Source organism: Hippocampus bargibanti, linkage group LG12 (assembly GCF_051943395.1).
Source record: "Hippocampus bargibanti isolate YZ-2025 linkage group LG12, ASM5194339v1, whole genome shotgun sequence".
NCBI lineage: Eukaryota > Metazoa > Chordata > Actinopteri > Syngnathiformes > Syngnathidae > Hippocampus > Hippocampus bargibanti.
Window position 1 is genome coordinate 23,613,135 of NC_142745.1, and position 17,090 is coordinate 23,630,224.

Genomic DNA, 17,090 nt, shown 5'->3' on the forward strand with positions numbered 1-17,090 from the left:
CGGCCCGTTAGGCTTTTTAATCCGGCCCGCCGAACTTGCTCAAATTATAGTAAAAACAGTGTCTGAAACTCATGACAAAAAGTTAGCGGACAACAGGGCAGATAACTGAAAAGTTGCCTGCCCCATTTTTCACAACTTGAAACACAATGACACAACTAATCACATTAAAAAAACATTATCACGAAGTATAAAGTTTTTTTTAAATCAAGAATGTACCTACTACAAATGCTACCTTGCTTAATTTACTGTAAATGTGCATGGCTGTAGATTTTGCTGCAGTAGTCGACGTTTGCATTGCTTCCTACGAGCCACGAAGCCCCTTTCATAAGTCTCACGTACACTTTACAGTCACGTTTTAATGTAAATTTACGTTTTGTAGCGTCACATATGTTGTGAGCTTCTTTTGAATCTTTCTTCTGGGCTGGAAAATTACATGCAAATGCATGACTTTATAACGCTTGCGAAAGTCCAGAAGAAAGAAGCAGGCTTCTGATTGGCTGCCGTGCCGAGTATGCAAATTTCAACTGGAGGTAGCCTATGTTTGTGTGCTTGGCAACGATACACGTGTACTGTTTGCGCGTGACGGCGAGGGCGTCCGTGGAGAGTTTGTCGAGCGCGCGGTCAGGATAATCCATCCATGATTTGGCGGAATTTAACACAAGTAGGTATTATTGAGCTTGAATATTTCGTTGTGTAATAATATGTTTTGAATGTTGAAAGTGATTCAATTTTTCAATAAATGTTGATTTCTTTAACTTTGCCCCTTCAATGAAAACTTATTAAAAACAGGCGCAATCTTGATAAATCACAGTGCATATGTTATTTTAATCTATTTCCATTTCCACCTCCAAGTATCTGCGAAATAGTATGTAAACGCCATATTCCTTGAGACACATTTATTAACTGATCAGAGATATTTTTCACATTTGAAATACAGTTAATACATTGGGTTGTAGTGTTCTTACTGTGCTATGGGGTTTGTACACACTGCATTTAAAGGACAACCGGCACCATTTTTTTTGTTTCCCACTGACATCAGAAAAACGTTTTATAGCATCTAAAATACCCAAATCAGGCAGGCTGATATTTTTAGTTAAATGAAAAACACCAATAAAAATGACTTCAAAATGAATCCGGAAATGGCCAGTTTCAGAAGGTCCCGCCCCCTTGTTCGTGACGTCACGCCAAGACGTCTTGCCTTGCTCGAGAATCAAAACAATGGCTTCAGATTCGGAGAAGATGCTTTCTTGTTACTCATCCAGTTATGAACATGATTCAAATAGTTCTGAAGAGGAAAGCATAAATGTTTGCAATTGATTAAATGAGTCCTCCCATGTCAATTCGAGCCGTCAATGACAGCAATGTAGCACCCAGAAAATGCAGAAGATGGCGCCCAAGCTCCATTAGAAATGGGCTGATTTGTCAGCTGGGAATTTGTGTCAGCGAATATCAAATAGTTGTCTTGGTGCAACACACAATGATTCACCATCGCGTTATTTATGTGTTTTCCTTCCAATTTCGCCATCAACACGGATCAACACGAAGTTTTCAGACTAAACAAAGTACCGCAAAATGCATTGTGTGTCGCTTTCTCGGTCAGGGGCGGTCCAAACGTGACGTCACATGGGGATCGTCATCAACTCGAAAACAAGACTTCATGAATATTCAGCGCAAGTCTTAAAACGTAAACTATAGCTATATGCTGTGGAATCTTTGTAAAATATGCTCAGTCGAAGTCATTTGAAGTGATTTTATAAATTATGGACATAACTTGTCCGGAGGCGTCGCTTGTCCTTTAATGCTTTAGGTTTAGTATTTCCGGCCCAAACACCAAATGCTCCTGGACGGACCCTCAGTCAAATTTTCGAACCCAATGCGGCCCGCGAGTCAAAAAGTTTGCCCACCCCTGCGGTAGAGTCTGAATTTGCCTTGTACAATATATTTGTCCAATTTTGATGAGCTGAGTGGAGAAATGTGTCGGTTTACATTGTGATTGGGTTAAATGGATCCGTCAGGCAGACGAGGTTTCAAATACAATTGCGTATATTGCCTTTTTACAAGAAAGCCATTTGACAGCAATGGAATAGTTAAAGTTGAGAAAAGGGATTGATGAGGTCAGGTCAAATTATCTTTAACCTTTGAAGCTATGAGGGGCGGCTCTTTTTAAATAAATAAGATTGCCCCAGAACAATTGACTAAACTGTAACTGACACATTGAATTGTCAAACTGTTCTTGCTGGATAGCGCCAGGGTGCTTGTGTTTTGTTTTTTTGTTATTTGTTATTTATTTATTTAGCAATGACAATGTATTAACAGGTGCCAGTATTGTGATGGCAAGATGGAAGGAGTACTTTGAAGATTTGATGAATGAGGGAAATGAGAAGTACAAGACATGTATCATGAGTGTAAGACAGTTGTGAGGTGTGCTGTGCTGTCGGTGGGATGGAGGAATTAAAGTGGAGGTGGGACTCCACCAGGGGTCAGCTCTGAGCTCCTTCTTATTCGCTATGGTGATGGAAAGGCTGACAGACGATGTTAGACAAGACTCTCCTTGGACCATGATGTTTGCAGATGACATTGTGATCTGTTGCAAGAACAGGAAACAGGTGGCGGAGAAATTAGAGATGTGGAGGTATGTCCTGGAAAGGAGACGAATGAAGCTCAGTCGCAGCAAGACGGAATTTATGTGTGTGAATGTGAGGGATCCAAGTGCAAGAGTGATGCTACAGGGAGAAGAGATAAAGAAGGTGGATGATTTGACGTACTTGGGGTCAACTGTCCGGAGCAATGGAAAGTGTGGAAAAGAGGTGAAGAAGCGTGTCCAGGCAGGCTGGAATGGCTGGAGAAAAATGTCAGGTGTGATGTGTGATACAAGGCTTTCAGCTAGGATGAAAGGAAAAAGTGTATAAAACGGTGGTGAGACCAGCCATGATGTTTGGACTGGAGACAGTGCCACTGAACAAAAGACAGGTAGCAGAGATGGAGATGTTGAGGTTTTCTTTGAGAGTGACCAGTTTGGATAGGATCAGGAATGAGTACATTGGAGGGACAACTCATATTATGGGCTTTGGAGACAAAATCAGACAGGCCAGACTGGGATGGTTTGGACATGTCCAGAGGAGAGAGAGTAACTATATCGGGAAAATGATGCTGAGCCTTGAAATGCCAGGCAGGAGACCGAGAGGAAGACCAAAGAGGAGGGTTATGGAGGTTGTCAAAGAGGACATGAAGGTAGCTGGTGTGAGAGAAGGGGATGCACAAAACCGGCTTAGATGGAGGACACTGATTCGCTGCGGTCACCCCTGAAGGAAAAAGCCCAAAGGAAAAAAAGAAGATTTATTTATTCCTCCCATTTTTGTCCCACTTGTTGCTTAGAGTCCAGGTGGTATTCAGTTGAACCATGCGGAAAGTCTGTTTTGCCGACTTTGAGCCTTCACTGTCCTCTCACAAAAGCGGCGTTGGGTGTTAATTGAAGGCCTTGGTTAATTTTTAAGCATTTTTCAGAAATTAGCGAGAGGCTGGCTCTTAAAGGACAACCGCCACCATTTTTTGTTTCCTGACTGACATCAGAAAAACGTTTTATAGCATCTAAATTACCCACAACACGCAGGCTGATATTTTTAGACAAATGCAAAGCACCAATAAAAATGAATTAAGTGTCCAAAGTCGGTCCTCGAAGGCCGCTGTCCTGCCTGTTTTCCAGCTCTTCCATCAGCCAGCTCTGAAGCAGCATCAAAATGGTTCTGATGATTTGAATCAGGTGCGTTGCTCCTGGGAGAGCTGGAAAACAGACAGGAGGGCGGCCCTCGAGGACAGACTTTGGACACCCCTGACTTAGGGCATCGTCATCAACTCCAAAACAAGACTTCCTGAATATTAAGCGTGAATCTTACAACGTAAAATATAATTATATGCCGTGGAATCTTTGTAAAATGCGCTCACTAGAAGTCATTTGAAGTGATTTTAAGAATTAAGGACGCAACTTGTCAGTTGTTTTTGTTTCCTAACTGACATCAGAAAAACGTTTTATAGCATCTAAAATACCCAAAACACGCAGTATGATGTTTTTTTGTCAAATGCAAAACACCAATAAAAATGACTTAAAGTGTCCAAAAACTACTTGAAATTGAACCCAGAAGTGGCCAGTTTCAGAAGGTCCCGCCCCCTTGTTTGTGGTGTCACCCCAAAACGTCTTGCCTTGCTGGAAAATCAAAACAATGGCTTCAGATTTGGAAAATATGCATCCAGTTGTGCATATGATTCAAATAGTCCTGAAGAGCAAAGCATACATGTTTGCAATCGATGAAAGAATTTATTCCGGTCATTTTGATGCATCTGGAGAGAAATGTAGCGACAAACTCTTTAGTACTCACAGTACCCAAAAAAGGCAGAAGAGGGTGACAGTGTAAATTGTCTCCTGGGACGTTTTGTAAGCGAACATCAAATACACTGTAGAAGTCTTGGTGCAACACACAACGATTCACAATTTCGCCATCAACACGAAGTTTTCAGACCAAACAAAGTACCGCAAAATGCATTGAGGTGATGCAAGGTATGTCCTTTCTCGGTGAGGGGCGTTCCTTCCGTGACGTAGGGTGAGTACTCGTCACCAACTCAAAGACAAGACTTCCGGAATATTCAGAGCGAGTCTTAAAACGTAAAATATAGCTATATGCGGTGGAATCTTTGTAAAATACGCTCAGTAGAAGTAATTTGAAGCGAATTTACAAATTATGGACACAACTTGTCCGGAGACGTCGGTTGTCCTTTAAGTTTCTTTGATGAGCGTTACATGATGTTGGAGAGCATTCTTCATGAACGTCATCTGCATTCACACCGAAGCGAGGCTTGATACATTTGATCTAGAGTGGATTCTGTTGGGTTCTAATTCTTGTTTCTCATCTGGTTCGGTGTTCAACGAAGTTCTGTAATAAAAATATCATCGAGGACGATAGATGGTGAACAAAAAACTACTTTATTCTAGTGAAACAAAAAGAGAACATCTCTCGTCGGAAGCCAATAGCACGAACAAAAGCACACACAGCACAAAGAGCACAAAAAGAGAGAAAGCCCTCCCGCTCAACCTAGTTTTGAAAAGGCACAGCAGCGATCTGTTGTCCAATCAGCTACGGACAAGTATTGGAAGTCACACAGCAGCGATCTGTTGTCCAATCAGCTTGGGACAACTTTGTTGAGCGAACATTTAGACTGAAACTTGATACTTGTTACATCCTGCTTTCACAACGATTCAACTAATATATTTCATAAAACCCTGTAGACTAAACTAAACATGCAATAACATAATATGTACTAAGCTAAACATGGAATAATATAATATTGGATTTGCCTTTATTAGTCTCGCAATGGAGAAATTTACATTTCACAGCAGCAAAGTTATGAAAGAAATGAAAGTAGAAAAGCAAAACACAGGAGCTGCTGGAAAGGCAGCCACTCTCGCGGCGCCGTCTTGAAGTCAAAAGAACAAAAAAAACTAAATAACAAATAACATGACAACACAACGACATAGAGAGACATTCATTCTTAAGCACTTATTAAATTAAATTTAATATGTTTACTAATCTAAGCATGGAATAACGTAATATGTTTACTAATGTGCATAAGCACTCTATCAGGTTCTCTGGCTTTTTGTTCTAAGATCATTGCAACATGGGCCTTCCAAGGCCACTGGATGGACTTTGAAGTTTCTTTCTGTTAAGCCTTCCCATGTGTATATCACAAACCTCCTTATCCTCTTGCGTACCCATATTCACTTCACACCACCTGCAAGCCTCAGGAGGCTTCTTGGTTAGAGACTGACGACTGCGTTTTTTTTTTTTTTTTTTTTTTTTTGGGGGGGGGGCATTAATTATTTAGGACAAACCAGTTTGATGAATGCCGTCTTTTCCAAGAGTGCAAACAAATTACAGTGATACATCAGCTTAAAAACTTAATTGGTTCCCAGAAATTGTGTGTAAGGTGAAAAGTTCGTCTGCCAAACTTTTATTTCCCATAAGATACCATTAAAATGAAAATAATCAGTTCCCAATTCCCCATAAAAGATAATTTTCTACTAAATAAGCCTTAAAACTACACAAAATATACCTTATTTTATGTATAATAAATGTGCTATTATATTGTAATGAAAGAAATATACGGTACTATATAATAAAGTCGTTTTATTTACCTTTGTGATGGTTGTTGATGTAGTTGCCTCTGGATGATATCCGAGTGAAGTTGCCGTGCTTTTTCGGCGATAATACCTTCACTCACACTGACCCCTGCTTTGTGCTTTTTGCCAATCAAAATCAATAGACGTTTTTCAACGTCTTCTAACGCCTGAGACCGTTGCTTAGACAACACACAAACACCCTTAAGCCACACGGAGCAATGATCGACTTAACGTACTGGTACTGGGACCCTAAGTCATACAAACGCACAACTTGTTTCTGTTTTTCGATGATCTCCTTCTGGTCGACCGTAATTTTCCTCTTAGGCTTAACACTAGCCTGTGGTGGGGTCTTTTTCCGTCCCATAATAGCAAAAGTACTCCACTGCCAAATGCCAATATTATATTCTCGTGAATTTAATTTTTGTAAGGCGAAAACTTTGTGAGCTAAATCGTTCGTAAGCTGAGGTATCACTTTACAGTGCTTTTCAAAATAATAGCAGTACAATGTGACCAACCAGCATAACCCTGGTTTTTGGTATATGTTTTATTGTTACATGCCAGACAAGTTACCAGTGGGTGCAGTAGATTCTCTGAAAACAAATGAGACCCAGGGGGGGGGGGGGGGGGGGGGGGGGGGGGGGGGGGGGGGGGGGGGGGGGGGGGGGGGGGGGGGGGGGGGGGGGGGGGGGGGGGGGGGGGGGGGGGGGGGGGGGGGGGGGGGGGGGGGGGGGGGGGGGGGGGGGGGGGGGGGGGGGGGGGGGGGGGGGGGGGGGGGGGGGGGGGGGGGGGGGGGGGGGGGGGGGGGGGGGGGGGGGGGGGGGGGGGGGGGGGGGGGGGGGGGGGGGGGGGGGGGGGGGGGGGGGGGGGGGGGGGGGGGGGGGGGGGGGGGGGGGGGGGGGGGGGGGGGGGGGGGGGGGGGGGGGGGGGGGGGGGGGGGGGGGGGGGGGGGGGGGGGGGGGGGGGGGGGGGGGGGGGGGGGGGGGGGGGGGGGGGGGGGGGGGGGGGGGGGGGGGGGGGGGGGGGGGGGGGGGGGGGGGGGGGGGGGGGGGGGGGGGGGGGGGGGGGGGGGGGGGGGGGGGGGGGGGGGGGGGGGGGGGGGGGGGGGGGGGGGGGGGGGGGGGGGGGGGGGGGGGGGGGGGGGGGGGGGGGGGGGGGGGGGGGGGGGGGGGGGGGGGGGGGGGGGGGGGGGGGGGGGGGGGGGGGGGGGGGGGGGGGGGGGGGGGGGGGGGGGGGGGGGGGGGGGGGGGGGGGGGGGGGGGGGGGGGGGGGGGGGGGGGGGGGGGGGGGGGGGGGGGGGGGGGGGGGGGGGGGGGGGGGGGGGGGGGGGGGGGGGGGGGGGGGGGGGGGGGGGGGGGGGGGGGGGGGGGGGGGGGGGGGGGGGGGGGGGGGGGGGGGGGGGGGGGGGGGGGGGGGGGGGGGGGGGGGGGGGGGGGGGGGGGGGGGGGGGGGGGGGGGGGGGGGGGGGGGGGGGGGGGGGGGGGGGGGGGGGGGGGGGGGGGGGGGGGGGGGGGGGGGGGGGGGGGGGGGGGGGGGGGGGGGGGGGGGGGGGGGGGGGGGGGGGGGGGGGGGGGGGGGGGGGGGGGGGGGGGGGGGGGGGGGGGTGGGGGGGGGGGGGGGGGGGGGGGGGGGGGGGGGGGGGGGGGGGGGGGGGGGGGGGGGGGGGGGGGGGGGGGGGGGGGGGGGGGGGGGGGGGGGGGGGGGGGGGGGGGGGGGGGGGGGGGGGGGGGGGGGGGGGGGGGGGGGGGGGGGGGGGGGGGGGGGGGGGGGGGGGGGGGGGGGGGGGGGGGGGGGGGGGGGGGGGGGGGGGGGGGGGGGGGGGGGGGGGGGGGGGGGGGGGGGGGGGGGGGGGGGGGGGGGGGGGGGGGGGGGGGGGGGGGGGGGGGGGGGGGGGGGGGGGGGGGGGGGGGGGGGGGGGGGGGGGGGGGGGGGGGGGGGGGGGGGGGGGGGGGGGGGGGGGGGGGGGGGGGGGGGGGGGGGGGGGGGGGGGGGGGGGGGGGGGGGGGGGGGGGGGGGGGGGGGGGGGGGGGGGGGGGGGGGGGGGGGGGGGGGGGGGGGGGGGGGGGGGGGGGGGGGGGGGGGGGGGGGGGGGGGGGGGGGGGGGGGGGGGGGGGGGGGGGGGGGGGGGGGGGGGGGGGGGGGGGGGGGGGGGGGGGGGGGGGGGGGGGGGGGGGGGGGGGGGGGGGGGGGGGGGGGGGGGGGGGGGGGGGGGGGGGGGGGGGGGGGGGGGGGGGGGGGGGGGGGGGGGGGGGGGGGGGGGGGGGGGGGGGGGGGGGGGGGGGGGGGGGGGGGGGGGGGGGGGGGGGGGGGGGGGGGGGGGGGGGGGGGGGGGGGGGGGGGGGGGGGGGGGGGGGGGGGGGGGGGGGGGGGGGGGGGGGGGGGGGGGGGGGGGGGGGGGGGGGGGGGGGGGGGGGGGGGGGGGGGGGGGGGGGGGGGGGGGGGGGGGGGGGGGGGGGGGGGGGGGGGGGGGGGGGGGGGGGGGGGGGGGGGGGGGGGGGGGGGGGGGGGGGGGGGGGGGGGGGGGGGGGGGGGGGGGGGGGGGGGGGGGGGGGGGGGGGGGGGGGGGGGGGGGGGGGGGGGGGGGGGGGGGGGGGGGGGGGGGGGGGGGGGGGGGGGGGGGGGGGGGGGGGGGGGGGGGGGGGGGGGGGGGGGGGGGGGGGGGGGGGGGGGGGGGGGGGGGGGGGGGGGGGGGGGGGGGGGGGGGGGGGGGGGGGGGGGGGGGGGGGGGGGGGGGGGGGGGGGGGGGGGGGGGGGGGGGGGGGGGGGGGGGGGGGGGGGGGGGGGGGGGGGGGGGGGGGGGGGGGGGGGGGGGGGGGGGGGGGGGGGGGGGGGGGGGGGGGGGGGGGGGGGGGGGGGGGGGGGGGGGGGGGGGGGGGGGGGGGGGGGGGGGGGGGGGGGGGGGGGGGGGGGGGGGGGGGGGGGGGGGGGGGGGGGGGGGGGGGGGGGGGGGGGGGGGGGGGGGGGGGGGGGGGGGGGGGGGGGGGGGGGGGGGGGGGGGGGGGGGGGGGGGGGGGGGGGGGGGGGGGGGGGGGGGGGGGGGGGGGGGGGGGGGGGGGGGGGGGGGGGGGGGGGGGGGGGGGGGGGGGGGGGGGGGGGGGGGGGGGGGGGGGGGGGGGGGGGGGGGGGGGGGGGGGGGGGGGGGGGGGGGGGGGGGGGGGGGGGGGGGGGGGGGGGGGGGGGGGGGGGGGGGGGGGGGGGGGGGGGGGGGGGGGGGGGGGGGGGGGGGGGGGGGGGGGGGGGGGGGGGGGGGGGGGGGGGGGGGGGGGGGGGGGGGGGGGGGGGGGGGGGGGGGGGGGGGGGGGGGGGGGGGGGGGGGGGGGGGGGGGGGGGGGGGGGGGGGGGGGGGGGGGGGGGGGGGGGGGGGGGGGGGGGGGGGGGGGGGGGGGGGGGGGGGGGGGGGGGGGGGGGGGGGGGGGGGGGGGGGGGGGGGGGGGGGGGGGGGGGGGGGGGGGGGGGGGGGGGGGGGGGGGGGGGGGGGGGGGGGGGGGGGGGGGGGGGGGGGGGGGGGGGGGGGGGGGGGGGGGGGGGGGGGGGGGGGGGGGGGGGGGGGGGGGGGGGGGGGGGGGGGGGGGGGGGGGGGGGGGGGGGGGGGGGGGGGGGGGGGGGGGGGGGGGGGGGGGGGGGGGGGGGGGGGGGGGGGGGGGGGGGGGGGGGGGGGGGGGGGGGGGGGGGGGGGGGGGGGGGGGGGGGGGGGGGGGGGGGGGGGGGGGGGGGGGGGGGGGGGGGGGGGGGGGGGGGGGGGGGGGGGGGGGGGGGGGGGGGGGGGGGGGGGGGGGGGGGGGGGGGGGGGGGGGGGGGGGGGGGGGGGGGGGGGGGGGGGGGGGGGGGGGGGGGGGGGGGGGGGGGGGGGGGGGGGGGGGGGGGGGGGGGGGGGGGGGGGGGGGGGGGGGGGGGGGGGGGGGGGGGGGGGGGGGGGGGGGGGGGGGGGGGGGGGGGGGGGGGGGGGGGGGGGGGGGGGGGGGGGGGGGGGGGGGGGGGGGGGGGGGGGGGGGGGGGGGGGGGGGGGGGGGGGGGGGGGGGGGGGGGGGGGGGGGGGGGGGGGGGGGGGGGGGGGGGGGGGGGGGGGGGGGGGGGGGGGGGGGGGGGGGGGGGGGGGGGGGGGGGGGGGGGGGGGGGGGGGGGGGGGGGGGGGGGGGGGGGGGGGGGGGGGGGGGGGGGGGGGGGGGGGGGGGGGGGGGGGGGGGGGGGGGGGGGGGGGGGGGGGGGGGGGGGGGGGGGGGGGGGGGGGGGGGGGGGGGGGGGGGGGGGGGGGGGGGGGGGGGGGGGGGGGGGGGGGGGGGGGGGGGGGGGGGGGGGGGGGGGGGGGGGGGGGGGGGGGGGGGGGGGGGGGGGGGGGGGGGGGGGGGGGGGGGGGGGGGGGGGGGGGGGGGGGGGGGGGGGGGGGGGGGGGGGGGGGGGGGGGGGGGGGGGGGGGGGGGGGGGGGGGGGGGGGGGGGGGGGGGGGGGGGGGGGGGGGGGGGGGGGGGGGGGGGGGGGGGGGGGGGGGGGGGGGGGGGGGGGGGGGGGGGGGGGGGGGGGGGGGGGGGGGGGGGGGGGGGGGGGGGGGGGGGGGGGGGGGGGGGGGGGGGGGGGGGGGGGGGGGGGGGGGGGGGGGGGGGGGGGGGGGGGGGGGGGGGGGGGGGGGGGGGGGGGGGGGGGGGGGGGGGGGGGGGGGGGGGGGGGGGGGGGGGGGGGGGGGGGGGGGGGGGGGGGGGGGGGGGGGGGGGGGGGGGGGGGGGGGGGGGGGGGGGGGGGGGGGGGGGGGGGGGGGGGGGGGGGGGGGGGGGGGGGGGGGGGGGGGGGGGGGGGGGGGGGGGGGGGGGGGGGGGGGGGGGGGGGGGGGGGGGGGGGGGGGGGGGGGGGGGGGGGGGGGGGGGGGGGGGGGGGGGGGGGGGGGGGGGGGGGGGGGGGGGGGGGGGGGGGGGGGGGGGGGGGGGGGGGGGGGGGGGGGGGGGGGGGGGGGGGGGGGGGGGGGGGGGGGGGGGGGGGGGGGGGGGGGGGGGGGGGGGGGGGGGGGGGGGGGGGGGGGGGGGGGGGGGGGGGGGGGGGGGGGGGGGGGGGGGGGGGGGGGGGGGGGGGGGGGGGGGGGGGGGGGGGGGGGGGGGGGGGGGGGGGGGGGGGGGGGGGGGGGGGGGGGGGGGGGGGGGGGGGGGGGGGGGGGGGGGGGGGGGGGGGGGGGGGGGGGGGGGGGGGGGGGGGGGGGGGGGGGGGGGGGGGGGGGGGGGGGGGGGGGGGGGGGGGGGGGGGGGGGGGGGGGGGGGGGGGGGGGGGGGGGGGGGGGGGGGGGGGGGGGGGGGGGGGGGGGGGGGGGGGGGGGGGGGGGGGGGGGGGGGGGGGGGGGGGGGGGGGGGGGGGGGGGGGGGGGGGGGGGGGGGGGGGGGGGGGGGGGGGGGGGGGGGGGGGGGGGGGGGGGGGGGGGGGGGGGGGGGGGGGGGGGGGGGGGGGGGGGGGGGGGGGGGGGGGGGGGGGGGGGGGGGGGGGGGGGGGGGGGGGGGGGGGGGGGGGGGGGGGGGGGGGGGGGGGGGGGGGGGGGGGGGGGGGGGGGGGGGGGGGGGGGGGGGGGGGGGGGGGGGGGGGGGGGGGGGGGGGGGGGGGGGGGGGGGGGGGGGGGGGGGGGGGGGGGGGGGGGGGGGGGGGGGGGGGGGGGGGGGGGGGGGGGGGGGGGGGGGGGGGGGGGGGGGGGGGGGGGGGGGGGGGGGGGGGGGGGGGGGGGGGGGGGGGGGGGGGGGGGGGGGGGGGGGGGGGGGGGGGGGGGGGGGGGGGGGGGGGGGGGGGGGGGGGGGGGGGGGGGGGGGGGGGGGGGGGGGGGGGGGGGGGGGGGGGGGGGGGGGGGGGGGGGGGGGGGGGGGGGGGGGGGGGGGGGGGGGGGGGGGGGGGGGGGGGGGGGGGGGGGGGGGGGGGGGGGGGGGGGGGGGGGGGGGGGGGGGGGGGGGGGGGGGGGGGGGGGGGGGGGGGGGGGGGGGGGGGGGGGGGGGGGGGGGGGGGGGGGGGGGGGGGGGGGGGGGGGGGGGGGGGGGGGGGGGGGGGGGGGGGGGGGGGGGGGGGGGGGGGGGGGGGGGGGGGGGGGGGGGGGGGGGGGGGGGGGGGGGGGGGGGGGGGGGGGGGGGGGGGGGGGGGGGGGGGGGGGGGGGGGGGGGGGGGGGGGGGGGGGGGGGGGGGGGGGGGGGGGGGGGGGGGGGGGGGGGGGGGGGGGGGGGGGGGGGGGGGGGGGGGGGGGGGGGGGGGGGGGGGGGGGGGGGGGGGGGGGGGGGGGGGGGGGGGGGGGGGGGGGGGGGGGGGGGGGGGGGGGGGGGGGGGGGGGGGGGGGGGGGGGGGGGGGGGGGGGGGGGGGGGGGGGGGGGGGGGGGGGGGGGGGGGGGGGGGGGGGGGGGGGGGGGGGGGGGGGGGGGGGGGGGGGGGGGGGGGGGGGGGGGGGGGGGGGGGGGGGGGGGGGGGGGGGGGGGGGGGGGGGGGGGGGGGGGGGGGGGGGGGGGGGGGGGGGGGGGGGGGGGGGGGGGGGGGGGGGGGGGGGGGGGGGGGGGGGGGGGGGGGGGGGGGGGGGGGGGGGGGGGGGGGGGGGGGGGGGGGGGGGGGGGGGGGGGGGGGGGGGGGGGGGGGGGGGGGGGGGGGGGGGGGGGGGGGGGGGGGGGGGGGGGGGGGGGGGGGGGGGGGGGGGGGGGGGGGGGGGGGGGGGGGGGGGGGGGGGGGGGGGGGGGGGGGGGGGGGGGGGGGGGGGGGGGGGGGGGGGGGGGGGGGGGGGGGGGGGGGGGGGGGGGGGGGGGGGGGGGGGGGGGGGGGGGGGGGGGGGGGGGGGGGGGGGGGGGGGGGGGGGGGGGGGGGGGGGGGGGGGGGGGGGGGGGGGGGGGGGGGGGGGGGGGGGGGGGGGGGGGGGGGGGGGGGGGGGGGGGGGGGGGGGGGGGGGGGGGGGGGGGGGGGGGGGGGGGGGGGGGGGGGGGGGGGGGGGGGGGGGGGGGGGGGGGGGGGGGGGGGGGGGGGGGGGGGGGGGGGGGGGGGGGGGGGGGGGGGGGGGGGGGGGGGGGGGGGGGGGGGGGGGGGGGGGGGGGGGGGGGGGGGGGGGGGGGGGGGGGGGGGGGGGGGGGGGGGGGGGGGGGGGGGGGGGGGGGGGGGGGGGGGGGGGGGGGGGGGGGGGGGGGGGGGGGGGGGGGGGGGGGGGGGGGGGGGGGGGGGGGGGGGGGGGGGGGGGGGGGGGGGGGGGGGGGGGGGGGGGGGGGGGGGGGGGGGGGGGGGGGGGGGGGGGGGGGGGGGGGGGGGGGGGGGGGGGGGGGGGGGGGGGGGGGGGGGGGGGGGGGGGGGGGGGGGGGGGGGGGGGGGGGGGGGGGGGGGGGGGGGGGGGGGGGGGGGGGGGGGGGGGGGGGGGGGGGGGGGGGGGGGGGGGGGGGGGGGGGGGGGGGGGGGGGGGGGGGGGGGGGGGGGGGGGGGGGGGGGGGGGGGGGGGGGGGGGGGGGGGGGGGGGGGGGGGGGGGGGGGGGGGGGGGGGGGGGGGGGGGGGGGGGGGGGGGGGGGGGGGGGGGGGGGGGGGGGGGGGGGGGGGGGGGGGGGGGGGGGGGGGGGGGGGGGGGGGGGGGGGGGGGGGGGGGGGGGGGGGGGGGGGGGGGGGGGGGGGGGGGGGGGGGGGGGGGGGGGGGGGGGGGGGGGGGGGGGGGGGGGGGGGGGGGGGGGGGGGGGGGGGGGGGGGGGGGGGGGGGGGGGGGGGGGGGGGGGGGGGGGGGGGGGGGGGGGGGGGGGGGGGGGGGGGGGGGGGGGGGGGGGGGGGGGGGGGGGGGGGGGGGGGGGGGGGGGGGGGGGGGGGGGGGGGGGGGGGGGGGGGGGGGGGGGGGGGGGGGGGGGGGGGGGGGGGGGGGGGGGGGGGGGGGGGGGGGGGGGGGGGGGGGGGGGGGGGGGGGGGGGGGGGGGGGGGGGGGGGGGGGGGGGGGGGGGGGGGGGGGGGGGGGGGGGGGGGGGGGGGGGGGGGGGGGGGGGGGGGGGGGGGGGGGGGGGGGGGGGGGGGGGGGGGGGGGGGGGGGGGGGGGGGGGGGGGGGGGGGGGGGGGGGGGGGGGGGGGGGGGGGGGGGGGGGGGGGGGGGGGGGGGGGGGGGGGGGGGGCATTCATAAATAAGTCTTTGATGCATAAAATGGCGAAAACAAAGATGACAAGTACAGGTAAGATCCTAGTTACGACCGGGTTCCGTTCCGACAAAACGGTCGTAAGTCAAACGGCCGTTAGTCAAGATCCATTCAAAATGGCCAATGTGACGTTTAAACTACAGGATAGTATACAATGTCAATCTGTTGTTTTTATGCAACGTTTTCTATTGAATACTATTATATACCAAACTGCTTACAGTTAAATTATAAATATTTTCATGTCGTTTTTAGAATTTTATATTTTGTATTATCGATTTTTATGACTGTGTTGTTCTGCTGACCCAAATAGGCACGGCTTCCCACACATACGCGCTTTGTGGAGAGTAACTTTGCTGCTGTGAAATGTAAAAACTTGCAAAGACAAAATATTATTGCTTAAAGGACTACCGACATCACTTTTTTGTTTCCTAACTGACATCAGAAAAATGTTTTATAGCATCTAAAATACCCAAAACACGCATGATACGTAACACATATGATAATTTAGTCAAATGCAAAACACCAATAAAAATGACTTAGTGTGCTGAAACTGCAAAAAATTGAACCCGGAAGTGGACAGTTTCAGAAGGTCCCGCCCCCTTGTTCGTGGTTTCACGCCAAAATGTCTTGCGTTGCTCGAGAATCAAAACAATGGCTTCAGATTCGGAAAAGATGTTTTCTTGTTACTCATCCAGTTATGATTATGATTCAAATAGTTCTGAAGAGGAAAGCATACATGTTTGCAATCGATTAAAGAATTTATTCCGGTCATTTCGAATCATCTGGATAGAAATGTAGTGACAAACACTTTAGTACTCACAGTCTCCAAAAAAGGCAGAAGATGGCGACAAAGCTCTGTGAAAATTGTCTCCTGGGATGTTTTGTCAGCGAATATCAAATAGATGCAACACACAACGATTCACCATCGCGTTATTTGTGTTTTCCTTCTAAATTCGCCATCAACACGGATCAACACAAAGTTTTCAGACCAAACAAAGTACCGCAAAATGCATTGACGCCATTAAAGGACTGCTACAATGTGTCTTTTCTCGGTCATGGGCGGCCCTTCCGTGACGTGACGTGAGGACTTGTCACCAACTCAAAAACAAGACTACCGTAATATTCAGTGCGAGTCTTAAAACGTAAAATATAGCTATAAGCGGTGGAATCTTTGTAAAATTCGCTTAGTAGAAGTCATTTGAAGCTATTTTACAAATTATGGACACAACTTGTCCGGAGGCGTCGGTTGTCCTTTAAACGGACCAATTTAAGCGACACTTTGACATGCCTTATGGTACAATACCATAAAATAAAAATAATAAAACATAATAAAATGCTGTGGTGGGCCAGATTTGGCACTCGTACCTTGACTTTGACACCCGCGATTTAAAATGTTCAATCAGCTTTACATGTATGTTTTTGGAACATGGAAGGAAACCGGAGGACCCGGAAAAAAACCCATTCGGCGAGAACATGCAAATCCATTATATAATATGACTGACCACCTGATTTCTCTCCATCTGTTTAGAACTTCCAGTGAATTGGATATGTCGACCCTGCGCTTTGGACAACACCTGATCAAGTCGTCTGCCGTGTTCTTGCAGACAGAATGTTCCTTTGCTCTTGTCAACAGGAAGCCAGTTGTGCCTGGACGTATCCTTATCTCAAGGTCTCAGGTAGGCCTGCTACAAGAGATTCAATGTTCTAAAACTGCGCATGTCATGGCGAATGAAATTGTCCATCCATGAGACATGTAGTGGAAGGTGGGCTGTAAGGGCCTGCAAGGTCTTCTCTGCTGGCCTAAAAATATCTGAATCTTTGACTGATGTTGTGCTGCTTCCAGATGTTTGTTTTCAGATTTAAGCATTTAAAAGCAATCACATTTCAGCCATTATTTGTGACCAGGGTCAGAAATCGACCTGGACGCCTTCACAATCAGTTCTGCAGGCCCTTGAGCAGGGATGGGCAAACGTTTTGACTGGCGGGCCACAATGGGTTCTAAAATTTGACAGAGGGGCCAGGAGCATTTGGAGGGAGTGTTTGCGCCGGATTGTCACGTCACTTGAGGCTCGAGGGCAGGGCTCGAGTGACGAAAGGAAAGCAGGGAGGTAGGATCCAAAATACACGGCGAGACAGATACTCGGGAACAAAAGTCTTTACTGAGACACGCATGCAAAGATAACAGCAGGATTAAGTACGTGATAGTGATCGATAACGGCAGACCTGACGGCACGGTAGTAGCAAGGGTGGCTTTCAGAATACTCCGACGGAGACTTTAGTGTGCGATCGGCAAATATAGTCAGAAGGCACAATCAAGGGAATGACAAGCAGCTGTGGGAACCCAGGTGAGTGATGATGGGAGGGGCCGTCTTCAGGGAGCAGCGGAGGAGGTGGCAGGAGGGGCGGGGCGCGCCCAGGACGGCGACGAGATGTGACACGGATATACTAAAGCATTAAATGTAGTGTGTGCAAACCTCATAGCACAGTAAGAACACTACAAGCCAATTTATTCACTGTCTTTCAAATGTGAAAAATAGCCCTTATCAGTTAATAAATTTGTCTCAAGGAATATGCAAGATATGGCATTTACATGATATTTCGCAGATACTGGGAGGAGGAAATGGAAAAAGATTGAATTAACATACGCACTGTGATTTATCAAGATTGCGTCTGTTTTTAATAAGTTTCAATCGAAGGTGCAAAGTTAAAGAAATCATCATTTATTGAAAAATTGAATCACTTTCAACATTCAAAACATTGGATTGGATTGGATTGGATTTGCCTTTATTAGTCTCGCAGTGGAGAAATTTACATTTCACAGCAGCAAAGTTATGAAAGAAAT

General features: G+C 66.6%; 1 protein-coding gene across 1 annotated transcript in view; it reads left to right on the forward strand.

Moving 5' to 3' along the window:
• Window positions 1-17,090, forward strand: part of fhit (fragile histidine triad diadenosine triphosphatase) — a 147,688-nt gene that overhangs the window by 9,896 nt on the left and 120,702 nt on the right. The window contains exon 2 of the mRNA XM_089011070.1: window positions 15,777-15,901. Coding sequence (XP_088867196.1) covers window positions 15,796-15,901 — 106 coding nt within the window. The 5' untranslated portion in view covers window positions 15,777-15,795. The remainder of the gene's footprint in view (window positions 1-15,776; window positions 15,902-17,090) is intronic.